Source organism: Telopea speciosissima, chromosome 4 (assembly GCF_018873765.1).
Source record: "Telopea speciosissima isolate NSW1024214 ecotype Mountain lineage chromosome 4, Tspe_v1, whole genome shotgun sequence".
Taxonomy (NCBI): Eukaryota; Viridiplantae; Streptophyta; class Magnoliopsida; order Proteales; family Proteaceae; genus Telopea; species Telopea speciosissima.
The window spans coordinates 57,417,717-57,428,754 of NC_057919.1; the positions used below are offsets into that span (position 1 = coordinate 57,417,717).

The 11,038-nt window shown below is 39.5% G+C and overlaps 1 protein-coding gene across 1 annotated transcript; it reads left to right on the top strand.

The window, feature by feature from the left end:
• Nucleotides 1-1,402: 1,402 nt before the first annotated feature.
• Nucleotides 1,403-6,745, top strand: LOC122657607 (asparagine--tRNA ligase, cytoplasmic 2). The gene is made up of 8 exons (XM_043852362.1): nt 1,403-2,167; nt 2,751-2,987; nt 3,225-3,809; nt 4,052-4,237; nt 4,326-4,390; nt 5,250-5,379; nt 5,482-5,540; nt 6,238-6,745. The coding sequence occupies exons 1-8, from the start codon at nt 1,748-1,750 to the stop codon at nt 6,419-6,421; spliced, it is 1,866 nt and encodes a 621-aa protein (XP_043708297.1). The 5' UTR covers nt 1,403-1,747; the 3' UTR covers nt 6,422-6,745.
• The last annotated feature ends 4,293 nt before the right edge of the window (nt 6,746-11,038 follow it).

Genomic DNA, 11,038 nt, shown 5'->3' on the forward strand with positions numbered 1-11,038 from the left:
GACACGTGGAACGACTTGGATTACAAGTAACTGGCCCACGACCAGAAAAGGTGAGACCATAAACGAAACGGTTATACTGGACTAGACACGTCAGGAGTATCAATTGAGAACTTCCAAGTGGGTGAAGGCTGATAACCGTAATTCACGTGCGAGAAGATCCAGGATCCCGAGATCTAAGGAGAGGATCCCTCTTCTTGGAAGGGTTTCTTAATCCGAGCACAAGGGGACCACCTTACCAGGAAGGAAAGCCCTCTGGCGAATCAAGGGGATCAGGAAAAGGGGGATGGGAAGAAACTTGTATAAATAAGGGTCTATGCACCCATGTAATCTCATTCTTTGATCAATAGAAAAATCAAGAAACACTAAAGAGTAGTCTTCGTTCTCCCTAATCCCTTCTAGCCCAGGCTAACTTGAAAGTTGTAGAGTTTGAGGATCTTTCCTCAGGCAACATTCTTTGTGCAACAGTTACAATAATATATATATTTTTTAAACCTAATTACCACATCACCATACCATTGGATCCTTTGGGCCTGGGGTTGAGTGGCCATTGTGTTGCGCTCAACTCATAGGCCGCCACGTGGATTGATGCCAATCCAATGGTTGGTAGATGATGATCTGACATTTTTGAATTTTGAGCTATAATTTTGAATTGAGCTCGTCTACCAACTATTTGATTTGCATCAAATTCATGCGGCGGCCTGTGAGTTGAGCACAACACAATGGCTGCAGAGGATCCAAATCCTACGACAAAACTTGTTGAATAAACCAGGAAAAGTATGGTTTGTGCAGGTGAAAAAACCTTGACCTTAGGTTGAAATGGCATTCATAACTCTCAAACCTCACTTTTTACAAGATTAGCAATTATATTAGGCTAAAATTTGATCAATAAAATGTAATGGCATGCTTGTTACTTGTTTGAATCATCGTTTGAGGAATAGGTATTAGATCCAATGATTCGGATTGGTATCGATAGAGCCCGATATCGATTCTTGGCTGATCCCATATAAGTGGATCGGAGTAAAAATGTTTAAAAAAAAACTGATTTTTTGAAGAAACATAGGGGTAAAACTATCCAATCCAGACAGATGTAGGTCGATCCAGATCAGTATCGGCCAAGACCAATCCCGATACCATTTATTATAACCCTGGTCTGAAATCTGAATCCATCATGGGAAGAAGTCTGACCTTGTGACAAGACCTAATTTCACAAAAACGTTGCCATCTAGATTTTGCCCTTATTTATTAGTTTATGTTTTTGGTAGTGGCCCTTCAAAATTTTCTGGTTGAAGGCGGAAGAAACCCGGCAAATTGGAACTCCCGCGAATGCCCAAACCTAAAGAATACCAAACCCACTGCTCATTCTTCCAATTTCTTTTCTCTTGTCTTCACATTTTCTTCTGAGGAAGCAGAGGGAATTCCATCTCACAAAACGTAGATCAGAGATGGCCAGACTCCAAAACAATCCTTTTCTTTTCCCTCCAAATCACCCCACCACCGTCACCATCGCCTCTTCTTCTTCTTCCTCCTCTTCTTCTCAATTCAACCCCTACAAATATTTTCCCAAGCAAAGCATCCTTCATCAACTATATCTCCCCAAATCTCGTCCTATCTCTTTCACTATAACCCAAGCCCACAAACAAACAGCTTCCAAGCTACAAACCCTTTCATCAATTCTCTGTTCTGTTGATCTTACTCTCCTCGGTTCCACTTTGTTCTTATTTTTTCATCTTTCGGGTCGAAGCATAAAATGGAGTCAGAAGAAGGTGCAAAGATGGTTCAGAGCCTTGTGAATGTGACCCCATCAAAGTACTCGAAGAGGGTACTTCTGAAATCCATCTTGGGTCGCAGTGATAATGGCTGGGAACTCGTTGGCCAGAGAATTATTATTGGGGGATGGGTGAAATCATCGAAAGAGCAAATAAAGGATCTTCCTCCTCCTCCTCCTCCGCCAGAGGCTGCGCCGAAGAAGGAAGAGGGGCCTAAAGAAGTTTCTTGCGTGGAACTTCTTCAATCTCGAATTCCTCTCTTTCGAACAATAATTAAGGCTCTGACTGGCCACTACCCCACACAGGAGAAGGTGGAGACATGGTCTGCTAGTGCTCGACCCAATCTGACTTCTATTGCTTATTTGCAAGTCAATGATGGTTCCTGTGTTCTAAATCTTCAGGTATATTACAATAATCAGTTCCAGTTATTTGGAAAGAAAATTAATTTAAACAGAGAATTAATATTATTCGTAGTACAAAGAAGAAAACAGAGATGCAGATTCTTTATATATAAATTGGTCATGAGATGAACAGTAAGGTTCTACTTATGGCTTTCCCCCTTGCTTTATTCAACCTAGTAAATGCTTAGCTCGCTGATGCATTTTAAATCTTTTACTAAATTTTCTATTTATGGGCTTTTCCATCTCTTCCACCTGTCTTAATCTTGAGATTTGCATTGGAACACTATGAACCTGGCAATCCATTATTTCATCTCTTTGGATACTGAACAGTTTCTTGCATTTTATGCGGCCTAAAGAAGACTCATTAGTTTAGCGCTTTTGATTATTTAAATCAATGTAATTTTCAGATCGCATGAGATACAAATTTGCCCGTGACTACGTCGTACTTAGGGAGATTTGTGAACTTCCAATACTCGATAGATTGTTTATAACCATATATTTATTATGCTTGTACTGTATTCTAGTTTATTATCAATTTTTACCCCTTCATATTGCATACGCTGAGTTAGTTTAACCCTTTCAGGTGGTGGTCGAGTCCTCTGTTGCTCCTCTTAACCAATTAATGCCTACAGGAACTTCAATTTTGGCAGAAGGTGTTTTGAAGCAATCATCTGTGCAGGGAAAGCATGTTGTAGAGCTTAATGTGGAGAAAGTTCTACACATAGGAATTGTCGATCATGTTAAGTATCCATTGGCAATGAGAAGAATACCTGTTGATGTTCTAAGGGGTTATTCCCATCTTCGTCCTCGCACTATTACGGTAATCTGATTACCTAGTTACAATTTTTTCTGTCACAACCAGTTCTTTCTGGCTTTCTGTCTTTAGAAGTTACTTCATAATTCATATGATATTTCCTATGTTATCCATTTTCTTTAAAAAAAATGTTGTAGCTTCTATTTTTTCTGAATAATAGTAGTTAGTGTTAATTGAGATGTTCTTGGCGGGGAGGGAATATAATATTTAGTCTGTTAACTTGTGCACTACTCATTTTTGCAGGTAGCATCTGTTACTCGAATCCGAAATGCGTTGACTTATGCAACTCATGCATTCTTCCAAAACAATGACTTCCTTCACGTGCATGTCCCTATTATTACTACCATCGATGCTAAAGGTTTTAGTGAGAAGTTCCAGGTTACATCTCTTTCTGGTAAAGCTGATAAGGAGCAGCCTAAGGAGACAAATGATATTGGAGCCATTAACCTTGAAGTTGTTAGGGGTGCTATTAAGGAAAAAAGTAATAAAGTTGACGAGCTAAAAAGAAGTGACAGCAATAGGGAGGCACTATCAGCTGCACTTCAGGATCTTAAGAAGGCAAATGAGCTAGCCTTGCAGTTGGAAGCACAAGAGAAATCAAAGCCAGGAACTTTGTCAAAAGTAGTAGAGGTGGACTTCTCTAAAGATTTCTTTGGCCGCCAAGCATATCTAACTGTTTCTGGTCAGCTTCACCTTGAGAGCTATGCATGTGCACTCGGTAATGTGTACACAATTGGACCCACATTTCAAGCAGAAAAGACACAGAATACAAAGCATTTGGCAGAGTCATGGGTTGTTGAGCTCGAAATGGCTTTTGCTGACTTGGAGGTATGTGATTTCAGTTTGTTTAGTACCATTTCCTCACCCCCTTCCCAAGCTTCTTCTTCTTATTTTTCTTTCAAATTTCATAATTTTCTTCTGTCAGAACTTTGTCAATCAAATATGCCTGAGTCTCATTTCAAGTTTAATTTTTTTTTTTTTTTTTTTCTATATTCAGAGTTGGATCAGTGCTACTGCTTTAAGTACTCTTTGCACCCATCTTTATGTCATTCTGTTTGTAATACTTCCAGGATGTCATGAACTGTGCTGAGGACTACTTGAAGTTCCTCTGTCAATGGGTTTTAGAACATTGTTCTGATGACATGGGATTTGTTTGCAAACGAATTGACAATACTAGCATTGAACGCCTTCAATTTTTGTTGTCAAGCTCATTCGGAAAGATCACCTACACACAAGCAGTGGAGCTTTTGAAAATTGTAAGATTGCTCTTCAGTTTCTAGGACATTCTAAATTAGTTAATATGGTCCTTCCATTAATGCAATTCCTGCACAATTCCTGCACCAGGTTACAGACAAGACATTTGAAACTAAAATCGAATGGGGTGTTCCCCTAGCTGAGGAACATGAAAGGTATGCCTGTTGTGGAACTTGGTTTTTTATTCTGAGACAGGAAATATGAGTATTGAAATGGTAGCACGGTTTATCTTTTTCTTCTTCTTCTTCTTTATTTTCATAGTCTGCAAAGCAACACTGCATGTATAATGTCTACTGACTCAATCACCTACTTTGAGGGAAGGGACAGGTGGACAACAATGAGACAGGTTGGCACAGGGAACTAGGGGTAACTTTAAGTTAAGAAGGTGATTTTTAAGTTTCATGATCATCGTGTCTGCAATCCATAGCTTTGAATTAGGTGACCTGAAGTGAAAACATAGATATATTTTTTTTGTTGTTGTGATAGGTAAAGTAATTTTATCAACTAGAGAAGAGAATTACTTACTGTCGTAAATACATTGGTCAGCATCATTTTTTCTTTACAAGATTACATAGATCTGTAGGGAAGTTTGAAGGATAAAGAATAGTTTCGTCTATCTCTAATTGCAAAGAAGCCATGTATCCACCGGTTGATTCAACTCACGCCGCACATGCTGATATTGGTACCCCTTGCAACATATCCACAAGATGCACAATCACACTTCTTAAATACAAAACCACCCAAGGAGTCTGAGCTTGACTTTCCAAAATGTTAATAGCAAACTTGGTGTTGAATCTGCTATCAATGGCTAATTGATCTGCTTAGATTAAAACATAAATATCTTTAATTGACCTGCTTCGGCTAATTTTTAGGATGCAGCACCCTGGCTCCAGCTATTCATGATTTAGTTAATAAGAACTTAAGTTGGGCGGGGGTTGGTATTTGTGCTTTCTATAGAACAATGTGCACTCATATCTCATTTGATATTTACATTATGCTTTATAATAATGGCAGTTATTTGGCTGAGGAGGTATATAAAAGGCCTGTAATCATATATAACCACCCAAAAGAAATTAAGCCATTTCATATGCGCCTCAATGATGATGAGAGAACAGTTGCGGCAATTGATGTAGTGTTACCAAAGGTAAGGCTGAAAAGTTTTTGTAAACTCGTTTCACTATGGGATCAAGTTGGACATAGAATGGAACTTATATTTATTGTTTATGCATGTCGTCTTTCTCTGTAGACTGGAACTTTGATTAGAGGTGGTCAAAGGGAGGAGCGCTTTGATATTCTCAGTACAAGGTAATTGTATGCTACTCTGTCACTTCCTTATATATCTTACTAGTATATATGGAACTAACAATATCACTATGAAACTCTTCTATTCACAATCTACTCAAGTTCGCATTCATTTAGGCCATTCCATTGACAAATAAAACCTACATAATAGTTAATCAATTACCTGAGCCTGGACAAGCAATGAAGTCAGTACTGAAATTGACTAACAATTAGCAGTTCAGACATTAGATGGGTTTCTTTGGTTGTGATCCATCCAGATGGTGGGCATCCGTATAAGAAGGATGTTGGATTGAGGAAAATATACAACTGGCTTTGAGATCTCAATGAACATGGCTTTAAACAGAGTTCAAAGGAAAAACATGATTTATGTAGCCAGTCCTATTTAGTTGAGAAAAGGCTCATTTGAGTTGCACTGGTCCCAGTCCGATAGGTAACTATATGGCGTCTCTCCCTGTTCTTTGTCATACCATGGGGATACTGATCTGTTTTCACTTGAGTGTACTGGTCTTTTATTTGAGGGTAGAGACCCGTCAATTAACTGATGCTTCATCGTGCAACTTTGTGCACAGGCTTTTCCTTGGCCTTTGAAATTTTCGAGTGATGAGAAACTGCTACAACACTTGCATCTTCACCTGCAATTTGATGGCTGGCGTGAGATACATAGTTCCATTACTAATGCACTTCCTGTGATCATCTGCAGGGTGAAGGAGTTGAATTTGCCAAAGGAGCAGTATGAGTGGTATTTAGATCTCCGCAGACAAGGAACCATCAAACACTCTGGCTTCAGTCTTGATTTTGACCTTCTTGTCCTCTGGGTCTCTGGCCTTTATGACATGAGAGATGTTGTCCCTTTCCCCAGATCTTACGGCAATGTGAATTTCTAGTCGAGCTCCTAACTGAAACATGGCTTGTAGAAACAAAGTATACGGATTGATGCAATGCTACTCCTAGTGTCTGACTCTATACAATTGTACATTACCATGGATGCAAAAGAAACTTCCCTTATTTCCAGAGAGCATCCTTGTTTGAAAGATTGAGTAGATCCACATGTAAATATGTACAGAGAATAAGCTTTATTTGAAATACAATCAATATACAATTTGCATATATAATGAGAAATAACTTGTGTACTGCCAAAACACTTCTGTTGATATCTTGAAGGGAGTTGATGATCAAACAATAATAGATGATCAAGCTCATCTTGGACTTAAATTCCTAGACAATAAAGTAGGAAGATCAAACCATAAAACCTATAGAAGTCTTGTCTGAACCATTAATTGTTTTTTCTTGAGACTTCAGAAGAATGCTGAAAGGGTTGCTATCTGAATATCTTACCTTATGAACCAAAGGATCTCCTAGATGGTGCAAGGGTGGGTTTGATCCCCTCTCATCTGCAGAACTGTTTCGATATTTCTCCACAAATTAAACCTCTTCATTCTCCAGAACTTTGTATTAAAGATCTCATTCTTTTAGCACACTTTACAGCTTATTCTGTTCATCTTCTTGAATCCCAAATACAAGGCACATCCAATCTACCATTTTTAAGAATCAAAGCATGAAATTTGAGTCCCCAGTCCCGCTAGGAAAGGGAATGACTCGGAACTTAGAATGGTACTGAGACTGAACTCTATTGACCTGAAGTCCTCTCTCAAGGCCAGCACAAATAGCCGAAGAGCTTCTTTGGCAAACCCATATCGCGCATAACTTGAGATCATGGTTTTACAAATTGTTGAATCCCATCTATACACCTTTTCAAAGAACCGATCTGAACCGAATCATTCAGTCCATTTGAAAACATGTCATTTATGGCACTTGAAGCTATGGAATTAGGAAGGAAAAAAGTCCGATCCAACTACACAGTGGTCATCCTTCACCAAACTCCCTATTACAATAGACGGATACCACTATTGACATTGTGAAAGGATGTGGTTATATTCTCAGTTGAAATCATCAAACATAACTGCTCCAATGCCAATCTAAAAAAGCTTATCACAATCCAAAATCAAAGAATTCCAAGAAAGAACATCTAATTCTTCCATAATAAGAAATAGGGGGCACGTTCTCTGTGGGGGAACGCAGGGCCCACGTGCATGTGGCAGCCATTGAGAGCGTACGTTGGCATCTTAGGGGCGGCATTTCCACCTTTCATCGGGGGGAGGGTGGTCATTTCACCCCCACTGTGTCTGGGTGTGGGCAGCTCCCCCAACCCTCCCCCTCCTCCCCCCCAACACAGAGAACATTTTCCCTAAGAAATATACCAAAAGAGTATTCAACTAGATTAGGCCTCCAATACATGTTAGATCAAAGAATTACCAATCACTACATTTGACAAACACAACCCACTCTGAATGATTCTCCATGGATTTTCTTGGCTTTCCGAGCAAACCCCACACACAAGAGATGAAGGTGATTGCGAAAGCTGTACACAATTAATATATAAAACAAAAAAATTTCCAGCATTCGGATCTTGATGAACACAATCATTAAAGTAAACATCTAGGAGTGTAGGTTACCTAGAACTCAATGATGGTATGTTCCTCCAAAGAAATACAACAACCGGTGAAGATCTTCGTCGAATGCTCATTCTCTAATGATCATAACAAACTCTTTTTTCTTCTGAAGTTTAGAGACAATAATGTGTGGCACAATTAGGGTTCCAGCATTAGCCTATCTTTTATAAGTGGACTAATATAACAAATTACAATCTAACAGACACGATCATCCCAAGTAATCTGATCCTAAAGGGTAACCTTTAAGTTATCCTTAACACAAATAGACAATCCTACCAAAAGTGTAACCTGAAAACCCTGGTGGTAAAAACTTTTAGGAAAAACATCTCTACTTGGTGGTGTTTCCTATGCCCTCTCACAAGGCACCGTGAGAGGATGCCTCTGCCCCCTGGGTAGATACCCAAGCGTGCTCACCCATTGACCCAGACTGTCACGCCCTCATCTCGACAAGGGATAAAATACATTAAAGGGATGACTAGGATGACATGTGTCATCCCAATAAGCTACCAGGATCACGAATGCAGTGTCCCGATACACAATCATTAACTAACATAATACACATTAATATCAGAGTGTGAAAGATAAGAAATATTACATATCCAAATCAGATCAGTATTACGGAAGCGTATAATTAAATAGTTACAAGATGTTTACTAGCTAATGATAATAAGTATTGTATCTTACACATCTCCTATGACCATCAAGTAACTACAAAATTTGTATAACAGTAATGTTTATACAAGGGCATGATGCCCCAAAATAAGTAAAAGAAGGGGAACAAGTCCCAATTCAATAGTACGGCCCATAGGCACAATCATCGCAAGGGCATCCGTCACCGTGCTCCTCAGTTACAGCTTCTAGATCCTCGGTGCCAATATCATCATACCCCGAGGTCTGAACCTCGAGGCCAACGAAGTAACCACCATCTGCGTCATATTCTAAAAAATGTGTACACAAGTGGGTTAGCTCCACTGAGCTAGTGAGGGGATGGGGAGTGCACATATAAACAATTCACATAGTCCATGATGCATGTAATTATTGTTCATTTTTCACCTAACACACAAATCAATGGTATATGTTACTATAACAACTCGGGAGACACCGTGAGTCACTTATATTATCACCACAGTGAAACTTCAATTGTTACGAGGAGGCTGCGCCAGTCGTAACCCCTTTACCACCCAGAGGCAGACCTCGATAACCAATGACTACCCTTGGCCTGGGCTCTCTCCCCCCCAGGTGGTAGGTGCCCTGGTTACCCAACACCTAAATCCCTGTTGGTAAGGGTCGTAGCATAAGGAAAGTAAAACCTAACCACAGTTATACTAGATGCAAATCCTATCGTCTCGAGAGATATTTTGGGTGTATCAACGTCTCAAAGCACCTAGCACCCGGGTACTAGCACGACACGACGCATACAGGCCAATATATCAAACAATAGTAATTTATTTCGTGGAGTTCCGGTACCGGCACTCCCGGCACCGTTACCCGGCATAAGTAAAAAAATTCAATTCACAACCAATATCATATAATCCATCAATCAATAATATAATGCAATTATGCAATATGCTTGAATGCAGTTCAATATAATAATGGATATGCATAGATATAGTCAAACCCAAATAATCATCCAAACCCACTCACCTTGGCTAAAACCTAGTTGTTCGAAGGATTGTCGGCTCTCAACGGGGCCCCGATACGCGTCGTCGGACAATTTGTTAACACCTAAAGTTAATTAAATCAAAAACAATCATCAATAAGTGTTTAAATAGTCAAGGAGTCCAGGGTACCCTTGGTCTAAGTTTTAAACCAAGGCCAGACTCAAAACTGGAAAGACAACAGCAGTGGTTGATTTGTACTGGTCCATCCAATAGACCAGTGGCAATCGGCCAGTAGGGCTAACAGCAGTAAAACTAAAAAGGGTTTATGGAGTTGATCATGGCTTCACACCATAGGTTCTTTAGCTGAGGTTCTAAGTATTCCCATATGTTTGGTCAGGTTTTAAATCAATGGTTTTGTACTGGTTAATCCAATCAACCCGAGTGATTCAACCTGTTACTCAAATGCAGCAACAGGGCATGGTTTCCTATTTGGTTTACATAAATGGCCTCTCATAAAGTGTTTCAGGCCATAGGGTTGATCAGGTTCAGATCTGGTTTAAGTTTCTTGTAGTGGTCAATTGGTACTGGTCCATCCAATAGACCAGTGGCAATCGACCAGTACAGTACAACCCGAGGATTTTGCATGGTTTTAGTGTTTTGGCTTGATTCTACTAATCCAACACTGGGATTTAAGATCAGCAAGCATAGGCATGTTATAATTAAGTTAAATTTCATAATTATGTAGAAAAATCTAACATGCATGGAGGTTTTGGGCTCATGGCTCATAGAGGTGGCCATGCATGGTTGTCAATGAGTTTCTCACATTAGAGATTATAGAAACCAAACATGAAAGGGCTTAACTTACCCCCTAACAATTCTGGTTTAGGTATTTGGTCATGGATTCAACATGCAATGAGGGAAAACAAGTCTTACATCATGGAACCACAACCCAAGCTTACTATATGGCATGGTAGATGGCCATTCTTAGGCTGGAATAGGTAATTACAGAAGTCTGAGCACAGAATGGAACATATGAAAGGTCTAGAAAGGTATAAATCGACATGCATGTGAAGATCCTAGTTCCTAATTAGGTAAACTCATGAATTACACCGCATAGACATGGAGGATCATGGCTAGATAAAAGGACTCAATAGAATGATCAAGATCTGATCAAGAACACAGCATAAACAATAGAGGAAAAGAACCCATTGAGTGTTACCTAATGATCCAAGTGCAAGGAAGAAAATCCAAGTTTCCTCCCTTCCCTTGTTCTTCTTCTCTTTCTCTCCTGCTTCTTTCAAAAATTTCTTTTGGCTGAAGAAATGAGCTCAAAAAATAGGGTTGGGTTTATATAGGGGTTAGGCTTAAGGCCTGTTTGGCTTGTGTAAAT